Source organism: Macrotis lagotis, chromosome 1 (genome assembly GCF_037893015.1).
Source record: "Macrotis lagotis isolate mMagLag1 chromosome 1, bilby.v1.9.chrom.fasta, whole genome shotgun sequence".
NCBI lineage: Eukaryota > Metazoa > Chordata > Mammalia > Peramelemorphia > Peramelidae > Macrotis > Macrotis lagotis.
The window spans coordinates 722,558,180-722,574,459 of NC_133658.1; the positions used below are offsets into that span (position 1 = coordinate 722,558,180).

The following is a 16,280-nucleotide window of genomic DNA, read 5'->3' on the forward strand; positions in this document are numbered from 1 at the left end:
AGATGTGAAGAAAGTGATTGTCCCATTGTACCACTCTATTTGAACCAGTCTAAAAATTCTTGTAGAATAATTACAAACTGTAGAGTATACAAAGGAGGGCAACTGAGATGGTGAGAGCATTTAAGACATGAAAAATTTGAAGAAAATTAGATTTAATAAGCAAATGCTAGGTTTCTATCATTTTTACGGTCTAGCAATCAAAGTCTTATTTTACTTGCCCCTGGATTTCCAAGGGGCTGGGGGTAAGAGAGTTGAGACAGAAGTTGTGTGTGTGTGTGTGGGGGGGGGGGGGGATTAGAGTTCCTGGGAAATAGATTTCAGTTCAATAAAAGGAAAATCACAACAAATGAAGTTATCAAAAACTGGAATGAGAAGCTTCAAATCTAATAGGCTACCCATGATGAAAGAGCTTTAATTGAAAGCTCATCCAAAACATTTCAAAGGAGATTCCTCTTCAGGGACAGGTAGGGTTAGATAATTTATAATTTATGAAGTCTTTCTAAGTTTTATCACTCACAAAGGAAGAGATAAGAGTTGGGGGAAAAGATATAAGAGAAAGAAATACAAAATTATGAACAATTTCAACAATAATTTTTTCAATTAAGTCTCAGATTTTACTCTGAACATTTCTTTGTTTTTTCAGAAAGATCACAAACATAATCTATTCATGAGAATAAAATTTTGGTTACCTTTGAAGCTGCTGCTGCAGTCACACTTTGGGGACCTTCTTGAGGTTTACTGCTGATAAGGGAAGATTTGTTTATCCTTTCCCTTTGCCTCTGTCGACATTCTAAGCAGTTTCTCACAGCAACACAGCAAACTTAAATAAACAAAGTATATAAATCAATAAAAATACTCTGTAATCTTTGAAAATGCTAAGAATAGTAGTAGCTTGGCTTATTTCAATGACGACTTAAAAACAATATCAAATGGAATCAGACAACCTTATTGATAAATGTTCAATTTTAATTATAAAACTACCGATTTTGTAAAATAATCTTTTCTCAATATCAGATAAATTTAACATTTAATACTAAAATGATACTGATCATAATATTTTACATTCAAGCAAAAATGAGTGGGTAGGATTCGCAAAACTCTGCAAGACCCTATTATCTTTCCTGAGGGCAATATTACCATCTTTTCACCCTGAAGATTATAATCAGGGACAGTTGTCTATCTTTTCCTCCTCAGAGTCCTAAGGATGAAAAGTAGAGAGAAGGAAAAAACTCAAAACTAATTCAATCTTGTAAACAGAGTTCTGGGGGCCTGGAGTCAGGAAAGCCTGATTTCAAATCTGGCCTCAGATACTTTCTAGCCTAATATAACCCTGGGTAAATCACTTAATCTCTCAGAACTCAATTTCTTCATCTGTAAATGGGATAGCACTTCCCTCTTAGAATTGGTGTGGAGAATCAAATAAGATAATATTTGTAAAGTACTTAGCATGGTACCTTACCATAAAATACATACATACACACACACACACACACACACACACACACACACACACAAATTAATTTAAGCATACTATAAATACCTATTCCTTTGCCTTGCCCTTAATTTGTAGTTGCTAAGAACCATAACATACATGCTGGTATTAAATGTAAACCTAAATACTGTAGAAAGAGATAGGCCTTTTCCCAAAGAACAGGGAGGCAAACTGAAAGAACTCTCAGCTTGGTAAAATTTCATCCATTCTTCCTTCTGGAAAAATCCCTTAACTGTCTGATTCTAGTCCTCTGGTCCCATCTAGATTGCCTCTAAGACACTATTCTCCAAGGTCTTTACCCCTCCTTCTATGATAGAGAGAAACAATCTCTATAATTTCCCTCCTTTTGTAAAGTGAGATAAAACTAATGTCAGGACAAAGACTTCCAATCTTTTCAAATGGTCACTTAAGTGAATGTACATGAAGATTTCTTTTCTGGGCCATTAATGTTTAGTCAGTGCTTTTAGATCCAAATATTGAATAAATTGGTATGATTACTGCTGATAATGCTATTATGTCCTTTGTCTCAAGTTCCTGGTATGACAAGGCAATGATGTTTTTACCCATTAGAATTGGATGATTCTATGGGAAGCTAATTGATGCAGTGGATAGAGCACCAGTCCTCGAATCAGGAGGACCTGAGTTCAAATTGGTCTCAGATATTTGCCATTTACTAGCTGTATGACCTTGGGCATGTCACTTAACTCCATTGCCTCACACCCCCCCCAAAAAATATAGAAAGATAGGTAGAGATAGATAGATAGATAGATAGAGAGAGAGAGAGAGAGAGAGAGAGAGAGAGAGGATTCCTTCTAAAAAAATCTATCTCCAGTTGCTATAATAGTACAAGATTTCCTAGTAATAAACTTTCCCTGCTTTGTAAAAATAATAGGAAGTATATTCTAGGTTTAGGGATAGTGAATGCAGTATAATCCATTTTTGCTTTTAGAGGTTATATATCTAAAGAACAGTCATATTTTTTAACCTTATAAAATCTGATTCATTATTGCACTTAAATAGGATTTATATATAAATCTCCATTAAGTCATTTTTAGTAGAAATTGGTTAAATGCTAAAAAAACCCTTTAAATATTTCATAGTAATTTAAACCACCTAAATACTACCAAATATGAATATTTTTATTCCATTTTAAAATCTTGATAAATTTGAAATATTACAAGAATGTTATCATATGCCTCAAAAAAGACATCTGCACTACATGTTATGTTTTAGAACACTGATCAATGGGTAGGTAGTAACTTAATAAGGGCAAGACTTACCAAGCCTCAGACATTGTCGCATTAAACCTCCAGAAGACATGTTTTTTTCAGCTTCAATCTCACTAAAATTTAGAGAGCTGGCAAACACCAGCACATCAACCATAGCCATCAATCGGCTGAGGAAAGTCACTGCTGTCTCAGCTGACATGCCTTGTGTCACTTCAATATTTTCCAACTCCGTCTTTAAAAGAAGTAGTAGTTAGCTATAGGTTTTGTATGCAATATAATAATTTTAAAAACTCATTATTTCATTGAACAAGAATTTAACATCTCACATTTTCAAAAATCTAAAAAGATAGCATGATCAATTACTTTTATAACAATCATAACTTGAGCTTAAATAAATTTAAATCAGTTGTCTTTCACAGATGGTATTAGATTTTATATTTGTTAAAAGTAAATCTGAATTTCAAAGTGAAGAGAAAAATGAATTATGATCAATTGTTCCAAAAATAAGAATAAAACCTGCTATATTCGTAGATTTTCAATCTCTTTAACAAAAAAGTGCTTTGGAATTTTGAAAAATGACTAGGTTAAATAATATGAAAATGGAAAAAATGTTGACAAATCAATTAACTAATAATAGCTTTCATGAGGTAAAAAACAGAAAATGCTTGAGTCATAAAGTATATTATTTTCATAACTAATTTGGATACTAAGCATCTACAAAATATAACTCAACCAGATTAGTATATGTATGGTATTTACTCATAAAATAAAATAGGCACAATAAAAATAAAAAGCAATGAAATGCAGTTTTATTAAAGTACATGACAACATTTACTTTTGTTATTTTAGCAAATACCAAAGGTTCTTCTATACTATTAAGTTCCTAATATATGGTCACTTCAAGGTTTTATAAATAAGTTCCATTGCAGAAAAAAAAATTCCACATGCTATTTTATCTTTTATTTTTAATAATTTTTCATTTTACAAAATCTATGATGAATCATTATTTTCTCTGTGCTTCAAGAAGCTTAAACGAGGAATGTTTAATGAACAAAATGCTGTACCATTTGAATTTTCTACAAATACTTCATAACAAATAGAATGATTAAATTCACTTTGTTGAATATCATACTACAAGTTAGATATATAACTACTCTGTTCCATCTTCTTTATATCTAATATTAGGAACTGCCTACCTCCTGAGTAACAAAGATGACAGATAAATAAAAGCAATGCTTTCACCTGCATATGTGATAAACAATAAAATTAGTATTGTACTAACAACTGGAGATTTATTTCGTCAAACTTTTTTCTATCATGAAACTAGAATGAAATTCTATTCTCTGAAATGCACTCATGTTAAGACAACTTTTATTTTGCAGTTACAGACATAAAATAGTGATTTATAGTAATTGATAAAATGAGTGAGAAATTTTAAAACTTATGCTAAAATCTTTTTGGTGTTTAAAGAATATCTTTATCCCAAGTTAAAATATTATGCAGATCAAAGAGATTAAAAACTTTTACAAGCTATAAATCTGAATTCTAGTTACCATAAAATCAATCATTTAGTGAAATGCTTTTCTTATTATCTACATATTTATTAACTATTTCATAATACTTAAGAACTTACTACTAAACACTTTCTATATTAACCAATGAACTGTTATTTCATTATTAAAGGAAAAACAAACAAAATCATTTTCTACAGGATTTATAAAATGTGGTACAATAAATAAAATATTAGTCTTGAAATTGAGATAGCTGTACTTGAATCATACCTTGAGTAAATACTAGATGCAAGATAATGGACAAGTCATTTACTTCCTCAGATCTACTCTATAATTTCCTTCTCAGTAAAAGTGGTCCAAAAATAACTGGACTATCTATAGCTACATAACACAAGAAATAAAACACTGGGTTTGGAATCAAGAAGATTCATCTTCCTGCCTCAGACAGTTAGTAGTTGTGGGACCCTAGGCTAACTTAACTCAGTTTACCCCAGTTCCCTCATCTGAAAAATGAGCAGGAGAAGGAAATGGCAAACCACTCCAGATCTTTGCCAAGAAAATTCCAAGTGAGGTCACAAAAATTTGGATATGACTGAAACTATCAGAAAACAACATCATTTCCCTCAAAGATTTGTTGTTCAAAAGACATTTTATAAACCTTTAAAGAGCTAAACAACTGGGACTGATGAGGAGGAAGAAAAGAATGATCACTGTAGGATTATAAATTTAGAGGTAGTAGGTACCTACAAAGTAAGATTGCTTAAACCACTCTTTTTAGAGATGAAGAAGATTCTTCATCTTCAGGAGAGTAAATAATTTGATCCAGGAGGCAAAGGAAATACATGTCATATTTGAACTTGGGTTCTTTGATTCTACAATGAGAGTATTCTTTCCACTGAGTTCTTTTTCCCAGACACTAGTTTATGTAACTAATTTCCTCCAAAGAAAAGAAACACCTAATCACTGTTTTATTTTCATACAGCATGGACTACTTTCCAAATTTTTTAGTCTATACAGAAAATGCCATGTATCTATTTTTATTAGTTTATACTTATAATAGTGTTGAGTACCTAGTACTATATAGATTCTAAATTTAAAATAATTCATTTGGATTGAATAACTATCAAATGCTAATTATGAAGACCTATGATGAATATCTTAACGTATGCATTTCCACAAAATAAGCTTGAATTTCGGTACATCTTTAAATTCTTTTAAAAAATAGTCACATAAAACTTTATTTAAATAAAAATAAAAAACTGTTATCTGATTGAACTCTGAATAGATTAATTTTTTAAAATACTAAGGTACTACATTTTTCCAGTCAAATTCCTTTAGTGTGAAGCTGTTATTATCTGATTTACTACTTGGCAGAACCATTACTGAGGATATATTTAATTTTCTCTTTATGGGAAATAATAAAGTGTTAAATAATATACTGATAAATTAATAATCATCATAAAACTTTCAAACATACCAAAGATATTTGTCATTGTTGCATATGATATGGCAACTCAAAATAGAACCACATCAAAAATAATACATATTTAAAACCAAAAAACTGAAACTTACAGCAGTAATACTAACCTTAGAACCCTGGACATGCATTAGACAAAACAGACAACAGATCAAAACAGTACAAGAAAAAGAAAAATATTAAAATCAAATGAAAATGCAAAATTAAAACAAATATATCTTGAAATTATATAACATTTTTATTAAAAGCAAAAATGTTCACTTGTCTGAAATAAAAGCTTCCAATGAAAGAATATACTTTTAAAATACCACTAGTATTTTTTTCATTAAAATGACTGCTCCCAAGTGACAACATATATGGATATTTGAGGAAAAGGCCATGGTGGAGAAAACTGGATCTGCAATTTCACTGGTGTAAAAAATTCCTTGCAAAAACTTTGTTCTCCCCAAGGGAGACAGAAAAATCTCTGTACTTGTAGTCACAGTGAGCAATATGGGAAACTAAGAACTTACACAATTTGACTAAAGTCATTCAACCAGTGTAGATGGGAAGGGACTTGAACCAAGGTCTTTTTTCCTGCCTCCAAGACCAGTTTTCTATCTACTATATCACACTGCCTTTCTGTATATTCATCTATTTATTATTATGTACCTGTAAAATTTTACAAAGTTTACTTTCCTAGTAGACTACAGATGAAATATATTGTAATTAAATAATACTTTCTAATATTAACATAATCTCTCTGCAAAAGTCAATCATAAAATAACTTGGGGAACTTGGTAGCTTATTCCTGACTTGTCTATGTTAGAAGGATTCAAGGATATTATTTTCTAAAACCTCCTGAGTCTATTCTACCAAACTAGATCATGTACTAGAATAGAAGCTAATTTATAACCCTCTAGATTCATACTGATATTAGGAATCATTTTCTCATGATAGACAAAACAAAAAAGGTTCTGTGTAAGAGATGAAACTTGAATTTTTCTTCTAAGGATTGTCACAGGTACGTCATTTTAATTCCTGACATAAATTACAAAAAATTAAACTAATTATGCCCACAATTATGAATAACATTAAGTCTCTTCTCTGCCCATAGTAACCAATATCTTAGGCAATAATTTGAAAGGAAAGCATTTTCTTTTCCTGACATCTTATGGTGTATAAATCAATCAAAATAATGTGGCCTGTTCAATGTCACAGAAAGTAGATATTATTTCTAAAATATTTAATCCACTAGTTACCTAACCCTGCCATCTGTATGAAGGAAATAAACAGAACATAAAATCAACAGAAGTTTATTTGGTTCCTAACATGATTATAAAGGTGTCTGACATTATGTACAAAGTTTTTAAAGTTTCAATTCTTTTATCTTACCATTTCTCTTGTAATATAAAACTCTTAGGAAAGACCAAAACAGAAATACATGCCTTACTTTTCTGATAGAGAGAATATGTTATGAGTCTTATTTAACAATTAGCCTTAAATTCCAGTATTCACAATTAATTGGCTAAAGTCAAATGTCATTTATTCAAAGACTTCACATAAAAGAAGTATAATTCTTTGTACATAACAGACATTGTGAATTAAATTTTCATGAATTATGCAATATTAATCTTTTCTTTCCATTTAGTTGCTGGTTATTACTCATCATTTGCAGTCAAAAAAAAAAAAAAGGTAAATGAGAGGCCTCAACTGACCAGTCAACCTTATCTCAAAATATTCAGTCTAGTGTCCCCATTACCCCATTACCCCCCCAACCCCCATCCTCACTGAAAGGACATACACAGACTCTAATCAGTCTACCTAATTAGCTCTTAGGAGGTCGTTTAAAAATGGTAGTGATCAGTTGATCTAACATTTATCTAAAATTAGGTCTTCATATTATTTTTCTATGTCAAAATTATATCCTTATAGCATAGATATGCTTAAATAACAAAAAAAAAAATATGTGCAAGAAGAATCAGATTTCTCAACCCTGAAGGGAAGAACTAAAATCAATGAATGGATAGAAATTCAAGAAGAATAAATTAGCTCAATATATTTTTAAAAAAGAAAACCTTTTCCCATAACTGTTAAAAATGGAATAAATTTTTCAATAGTTACATCTCATTGCTAGAACTCTTTTTAAAAAATAAATTCCCATACATTCTGTGAGTTAATGACATCTCTAAGTAGTTGATAGGTTTCCATATTTCTGTATTCACTTGTTTACTTCCAATATTTTTTTCAGCTTTCTTCACTTTTAAATTAAATTCAAAGAATCTTTTGTCTTTCTTTCTTCTAGCAGTCTCAAATTACATTTTACCAAAAGAACTACTAAACTCAGTTGGCAGAAACTAAAATTGAGTCTTTAAACAATATATATATATATATATATATATATATGTATATATATATTTCACATGATCTTCAAAAAGAGGAAAATAAAGTTCAAACAAGAAAAGGAATAATGTTTATGGCTCTTAAAAAAAACTAACTTATTTAAGACATTAGCAGTTAAGATCCAGAATCTGGCACAGCATTCCACTTGATAAAAATGACTGGGGAAAAAAGAGGATACATAAAGGTAAAAGTTACCACAGTAAAATCCCTAATTGCTATGGTGAACTACTTGAACAACAAGATAAATGCTTAAAATTCCAATCCAGTGAGGTAAAAAAAATTTAAAGTAAGAATTACACTGGAAGAAGCAAAAATATCTTTAACCAAATTGACTACATATTATCAGTATATTATATTCATTTTGAAATGGATAAATAAACATTCAGTATGATAGGTGTTGTTAGTCATAATGTTAATTTAAAACAATTTGTCATTCATTTGATATAAAGAAAAAGTTCTGCTTCATAATCAAAAAACAGTTTTAAATGCTAGTAATTTTAGTATGTGGTTATATCCAAGTCATTTTAATTTTTCTCAGTCTTAGCATATATATATATATATATATATATATATGATAAAAATGCTCATTTTATTCACCCTTCAAGACTGTTGTAAAGAATATATCTAATTAACTTTAAATATTACAAACTAAAAAATGAATTATTCTTAATACTAATAATCTCTTAAAACTTGGGAATGTTTCATTGTGTGATTATTTCATCAGGAAAAAAACAATTTTAATCTATTGCTAGCATTGTAAAATCATTTTAAAGTAAAACTGATTCTAAACTGTTAAAACTAAATAATTAAATACAATTTTCATATGAAGGGTCAAAAAAAGGTGTGGGGTGATAAGTATACAGCACATATAAACAATAAGGACTTCTGAAGAACAAGAATAAAGGCCGTCATCAAGGAATCATATCTCGGAAAGAGAAGATGAGGGGGTCAAATATCAAGACAGGGTATGACCATGAGGATGGTGAAATCCTACACTAGTACCCTTGTCATATTGGGAGAAGTTGTAACAAAGCTTCCAGAATGTTGGGAGAACTCTCATAGCCAACTTTCAAGAGCATATGGAGGGAATCTTACAGGGTCAACAGGCATAAATGATTTTGGAGGACTAGATCATTGGAAGGAACTTCTGAATTGAGGAGATCAAAGTTCCATTTAAGTATTTAAATATAAAATAATAAATTGGTAAACAACACAAGAAAATACTAGTAATTTTTATACATTCATATTCTCACTTATAGATTACAGAGCTACATTTCTAAGCAGTCTTTTTTAATATAGTAAGTCACAAAGGCACACTAAAAAATGAATCAATGTAATCATAGCCAAGTTTTAAAATTTTAAATGTTTTAATGTTTAAATGTTAAAATGTTTAATTTTAAGATGGTGTACGGGACTTTCATAGAGAAACTAGATTTTAGAAAATCAGAAATTCTTTGTCTTTTAGAAACAGAGATTTTAAAATCACAAATTCCAAATGAAAGAAAATGGATTAAGCATTTGGACAGGGTCAACTATGTTCCAGACATTGTACTAAACATTTCTACAAATATTATCTCATTTGAGCTTTATACTATACCTCCATAGAGTTGTACCTTTATTTATAGAATAACTTTTCATTTTAATATGTTACTAACATTACTTAATGCCTTGAACTTAAAGTGTAGGAAGTGAAATGCTTGATTTTGGAACATGGGTTAAAAAAAGTTTCTATTTTGATCAATGATGATCAAGTCATTTCAACTTTCTGAAAAATAAAGCCTCAGTGGAATAAAGATACCTGTTGTATCTATGAAACCAGGCTAATGAAATGATGAAATTACATAATTTTCCATTGAGTATTTTGTAGACTTCGAAGTAATTGATCCATATTTGTCAATTATGACCATTAAACTCCACATATGAACTACATAATTATTTAATACTACTTTTAAAATTGAATCAATAAGTCAGTTCATTTTATGTGACCATAAATATATCCTCTTAAATCACCTTCCCTCTTGAAATTATTTTGTAATATTATAATTTTCTATTTAAACTTGTGCATGCTTTATTCTTCCAGTTCTTCAGGATAGTCATCCTCAACAATTATCTTCAATAACTAGTGTTGTCCTTATGCATATTAAATGCTTAATAAATGTGGAATTAAATTGAATTTTCCTACCATGTCAAACAGTGAACAGGTGTTATAAACTTAAAATACAGCTAATTTACAATTGGCCTGAACAAGTGCATTTTAATCTGTCACCACAAGCTTATTATTTTCAAATTTTTTCCTGAATTGCTCTTATATGGTTCTTATTTTTATTTTTCAATATTAAAGGTAAAGATAATTAAAAAGGAAAAATAAGTGAGATGAAACAGTAGTTTTCTTACAAAAACAAAAAACAAGCTTCCAATGGAAATATCTGGAAAGTTGTTTGATCAGTTTTGAAGGTTTAAATTTTGTTTTTTTTTTTAAATATTCTATTGGTTTTAAAAGACATATATAGGTTGTCCCAAAAGTCTTTGAGCAGTCTTAAGCTTCAACAGCTGGTGCGTGTGTAGACTAGAGAGATCTAATCAATATACATTTAAATATACATATTTAAAAATTTTCATTGTTGATTAAAAAAATTTTTTTTTCTGTAAACCCTGGTAAGAAATTGTGTCTGCTGAATTGCAAGAAGTTGCAGAGCAACAATACAGACCAGTATAAAAAATACACATTCCTTTTCTTCTTCCATCAACTAGTTCTTTCTTCCTGGCTCCCTTACCTGTATTGTGTTTGTGAGCTTTATGCTAACCTAACAGGGTGTTAAATGGCAGTGGAAACACTTCCCAGCAAGTCCATCTGAGGCTAAAAGGAAGGAGTGAAGGAAGCTGCCTGCCACCACTCTGGTAATTTTGAAACAACATTCTCCCACATTATAACATTTATGACTACAATTCTGGGGGCAAGGTAGTTGAGTACGAGTGTAGGAAGGCAGCCATGGATGCCCTAAGTCCTAAAAAAACACCAGTCTCTATCCCTCTGGGACTTTCTACAGCAACTCCATCAAAGCAGAAAGCAAAAGAAGCTCTGGGCTGCCTCTTCTTATTGGAAACCTCACAAATGATCTCGAAGACTTTATCTAAGGGGTCTCTCTGCATTGTTCTAAGATATATAGGAAACCTAGGGAACCTTGGCTGTATGGAGCCATGCTGGGAGGCATATGGGAAAAACAAAACTTAAGGGATTAGGTAATTATTAAAATATTGTTAAAAGTCCACAGACAGGTTCATCTACGAGAACATCTAAGCACTTCCTACATTAGGCTCTGCATTAGAGGCTAAAAAGCCTTAGCATTCAGAGGTCATATGACCTTTACAATTATTCTTTGAAATATGGAAACTGAAGTCTGGTCTCAGTGATGTATTATTAGAGCACAGAGGTGATCTTAAGATTCTCAAAGACAATAACAAGGGAATACAAGCTTTAGCTACCACATTAAAAAATATATTTTCTTAAATTCTGTGCCTGGTGTAACCAGGACCTGATAATCTAAGTTCAAAGAAGTTCAATCCTAGAGACAATGCCTCCAATGATTTTTTTTAAAGGGAGGTGGGGATAGGAATGGAGTATTGAAGCTCAAGAAGACCATTTAATAAAAGCAAAAGTGTTGTACATCAACTCTCTTTTGATGTATAGTAGTGGTATTTATTGAAATAATGATACATGTTATAGGGAAAAAATGCACTGCACTTAAAAGTTAGGAAGATCCATATTTAAATCCCATGTCTAACACATACTATCTGAGAAATACAGGAAAAATTATTTAATTTTCAATCAATATGTTTCTTCATCTGGCAAATCTGGATTACAGCACTTGAAGCAAGTATTTCATCAAGTTGCTATGAGGATCAAATGGAATGCTCTATTTTTTTTTAAACTTAAAATATCAAATAAACTCTAGATCACAAACTATTGAAGAAAGATTCTCTATTAGACAAAAATTGCTAGGAAAATTGGAGGGCACATTAACAAAAATAAAGTTTATACCAGAATCTGATACCAATATACCACAAAAAGCTCACAACAGATATAAAATCAAAATATGAAAAAGGTCATTTTTCTTGATAAATAGGTTCATGAGAGAATGGAAGGCTCTATCTTTCAAAACCTTAACTAAAGAGAAAAAAGAAAAAACAAAGATCTTAAAAGATGGATAATTTAAGTACATAAAATTTAAATGATTTTTTAAATCAACAAAATGCATCTAAAATAAGAGAAATAATCTATAAGGAAAATGTTTGCAGCAAACACATTTCATACTCAAATTCTGATTTCTAAGATATATAAGGACAAAAAAAATGACCAATCATTCCCCCAATAAATGGTCAAAAGAGAAATCACAAACCATAAATAATCACATAAAATTTTTTAAAATAATTAGTAAGAAGATTAAATATAAGATATCTCTGAGGTTTAACCTTGTACCCCTTTAAAGTGAAAAAGATGGCAAAAATCAGTTCTGATAGGAGTGGAGGAAGACAGTGCACATGTAATATTTAGTTGATGATTTGTCAATATCTGTGTACCATTCTGAACAACAATTTTGGATTATGCAAAGGAAAGTTACTAAATTAATACTATCCTTTGATCTAGAAATAGCCTTACTGGGCATCTATCTAAATGAGATCAAAGTCAGAGATAAAATTCCTATATCCAGGTCCATTCAGGGCTATCTCCAGCTGTCCTGATCCATATCTGGTCAGTAGATTCTGATGACTCTGGAGGAGAAAGTGAGGCTGGTGACCTTTCAATCAATGGCTTCCCTCCACCCTCCAACCTTAAATTCAATTCCACTTGCATGTCGTGATATTACTTCCCTGATGACCTGGTCTTCTTAAGAATCAAGGAGAAACAACTTCTGTAAATAACAGAAGAGTCCCCATAGTTTCTTTTCTTTTCTCTTCAGCTCTCTTCTCTTCTTCCTATACTTGGTGCTCTACCCAAAGACCTGGTAAGATTTATAGGCCCCCAAAAACTCTGACTCTCTTGATTGGCCAATAAGGGTCTCAGACTAAGTCTACTTGTCATTGTTTGGGTCCTGAGAGTTTTCCCCTTCCAAAATGATTTTTTTTTAATTAAGCAAAAGCTTCATATCTCTCCTACCTGCCTTAACTGAGAAAGCCAGAGAATCTTATCTTCCCAGCTTAAACTTTTTTTTGGATTAAGTAAAAGTGGTCCTTCTAGGCCCCTTTGTCTCATCTTTCTCTTAAATAGTCTTAATCACTGAATGGGTATTGCCTCAGTCAAACTAGGACCTGGGAAAGACCTTAGCTTTAAAAGATCAAGTTCTCCCACGGCATCTAGAGACATCGCTAGTCTTCTCGATCCATATCTGATATTCAGCTGGATCCAGAGAAGACAGTGACCTTGTATGGTATTCCTCCCCCCCCACCCCCCTTTTAAATCCAATTCACTTATATGTCATGGCATCACTTCCCTAATGCCATGGTCTTCTTTGAGAATGAAGACAAACAACAATAACAAAGTATAACTACAGATTCTGTTGTTGCAAAACACTTGAAATAAAAAGAATGTTTGTCAATGCTTCATTGTATGTATGAATATTACTGTGATAAGCAATTAATGCAAGAAATTCAGAATTTTGAGTATTCTGAGGTTTGTGGAAATTATAGAAATTATAGGAAAAAAGCACCAAAAACTATGCCTATAATAATGTAAACAAAAACACTAAAGGACAGTCATAATTTGGTCAAACATGAACCAGGCAGTCAACTAAGATTTATTAGGGGCCTACTTTGTCCAAGGAACAAGGCTAAATATGGGGATACAAAAGTAAGGGGGAAAAAAATAAACCCTGCTTTCAAAAACAAGACACAACAAACAACTATGTACAGATAGTACAAATATATACAAACACTGGAGACAATCTCAAAAAGCAATCATGAAAATCCTACCCAGGATTTTAGTAGGCACTTGAAAGAAGTCAGGGAAGTTAAGAAGAAGAGAAGACAGAGAATGTTCTAATCAAAGGATACAGCCAGTGAAAACATCCAGATTCCAGAGACTGCATCGTCATTAGCTCTTAGGGTATATAGAGGGAGGGAAAATAAGGAGTAGGAAGACTGAAATCTAGGAAAGGACTATGTTATAAAGGGCTTTAAAAACCAAACGAAGAATTTTCTTTTTGATCATGAAGATAACTGAAAGCCAGTGAAATATTTTGAATATAGGAGTGATATAATTAGATTTGCAGTTGAGTGAAGGATAAATTGGAATAAGGAGATTTGAGGCAGAAAACATTAACTGGAGTTGCAGTCCTCAAGGCCTGAAGTCATAATAGTTTGTACTGGGTTGTAGCAGTGTCAGAGAAGAGAAAAGGGGCTTTAAAAGAGTATGAGAGAAAAGGAAGTAGACGTACCTCTTGAGGACAGTCTTTTCAGAGAACTCTGCACTAAAAGGATGATGACACTTAGTGGGGATAAAGAGATCTAGTGAAGATAGGAGTGAACATGGACAATTTTGTAAGATACAGCCATTGATGTCAACTGGTTTTGCAGAAATGTTTTTATTATGCATCTATAAGGAGTCAGGTATGGTGTTAAACAATTTGCAAATCTGATCTTGCTTGATCTTCATACCAATGCTTATGAGGAAGGTGCTATTATTTTGCCCATTTTACAGTTGAGCAAACTAAAGCAGACAAAAGAGAAATGACTTGCTCAGAGTTGCACAACTAATGTGTGTCTGAGACAGGATTTGCACTCATGTCTTCCCAATGCTAGGCCCCAAGGTGGTAGGGACAGGTAAAAGGAAATGACTGTGGCATAAAAACAAAATGCAACAATGAAACTCCTCCCCCAAAGGCACCTCCTCCCCACCCCTAGCCTGACTTGATCTGATTAGTATATTATGAAGAAATGTCCTCTACCAGTGAAAACTGGCATCTGTTCTGGAAAGCACTTCTTCTAAAGTGACTTGCCCAGAATCATAACTAGTATATGTTCAAAGTCCTATAGAGTCCAAAGTGAGTTTTCTACCCGTTACATCATTCTATCTCAATTATTATTAATAATTGTGAAAGTAAAAATAAGAAATAGCCATGAACTAGTTTCATATAAGAATAGGAGACATGTGAGAACAATACGATTATCACCACCGGAACAATAATAACACAAAGTCTTTTGGGAGGGATGTGTCCAAAAGGTTTCTCTTATATCAAAATGAACATTATTTTTTATAAACACAAAATCAGAAATAACATGCCTCTTGAATTCATATTTTTCTAGGAGTACATAATTACATAAAGTGTGGAGAAGTGAATAAACTGTACATAGTACTAAAATTTATATTTTAAAAATGTAAATAAAACTCCATTGAACCTTGATTTCAGATTTTTCAAGTAGGTAAAGCTCTCCTGGTCCATGAAATAATTTAACATTATTTTAAATTACAGACTTTGGAGATACTTGGAAATTCAGAAAAATATGGGAATTCATTTACCAAGAAATTGGACCAAAAGATAGCTTTGCCAATAGTTCTATCACAGGAAAATAGCTTAGTTCCATTTGTAAAATGATTCACTATTTCTTTGAACATATGTAAAACATTATAGAAAAAATATGAAGTCTCTAATCATAATTCTTCCATTTTTTATTTATAAATACCATTTCAAGCAGTTGTCCCTTAGAACTGTAATTTCTAACTTAAATTATGGTGACTTTTCAAAAATTTTTATTTCCTTTCATGTACAGAACACAATGAAACAACAAACTTGGATTTCAAACAAAAGAATTCAAGGAATAAAGCATTCAAATAATTTATTAGGCTAACAAAATGTATAAGTCAAAAGCAAACAAAGAAAGCTCATTCATTTGTAGCAGAGATACTACAGAAATGCTCTTGGTGTTATAATGTTAGAATATGGCCACTAGATGGAAGTATTGTACTTACAGTTGGAGATGTAGCAGCAGAGAGCAAAGGTAAAATTCCTCCACAAGCAATAATGATGTTGTCTACCATCTGAGAAATGAGGTGAATTGTGTTGTGTACAAAAATAATATTTTCATTGCTATTGACAAAATCCATTACAGACTTTGTGGAATGGCTATAAAAAATGAGAAAAAATTCAACAATGAACACAAACTTAGTGTAGGGGAAAACAAATATTTTATAATTT

General features: G+C 31.4%; 1 protein-coding gene across 7 annotated transcripts in view; it reads right to left on the minus strand.

Moving 5' to 3' along the window:
• NBEA (neurobeachin) overlaps nt 1-16,280 on the minus strand; it is a 796,125-nt gene that overhangs the window by 570,044 nt on the left and 209,801 nt on the right. For all 7 annotated transcript variants that reach the window (XM_074216034.1, XM_074216037.1, XM_074216036.1 and 4 more), the window contains 3 exons: nt 16,055-16,208; nt 2,773-2,953; nt 690-820 (listed from right to left, as the gene is read on the minus strand). In XM_074216034.1, coding sequence (XP_074072135.1) covers nt 690-820; nt 2,773-2,953; nt 16,055-16,208 — 466 coding nt within the window. The remainder of the gene's footprint in view (nt 1-689; nt 821-2,772; nt 2,954-16,054; nt 16,209-16,280) is intronic.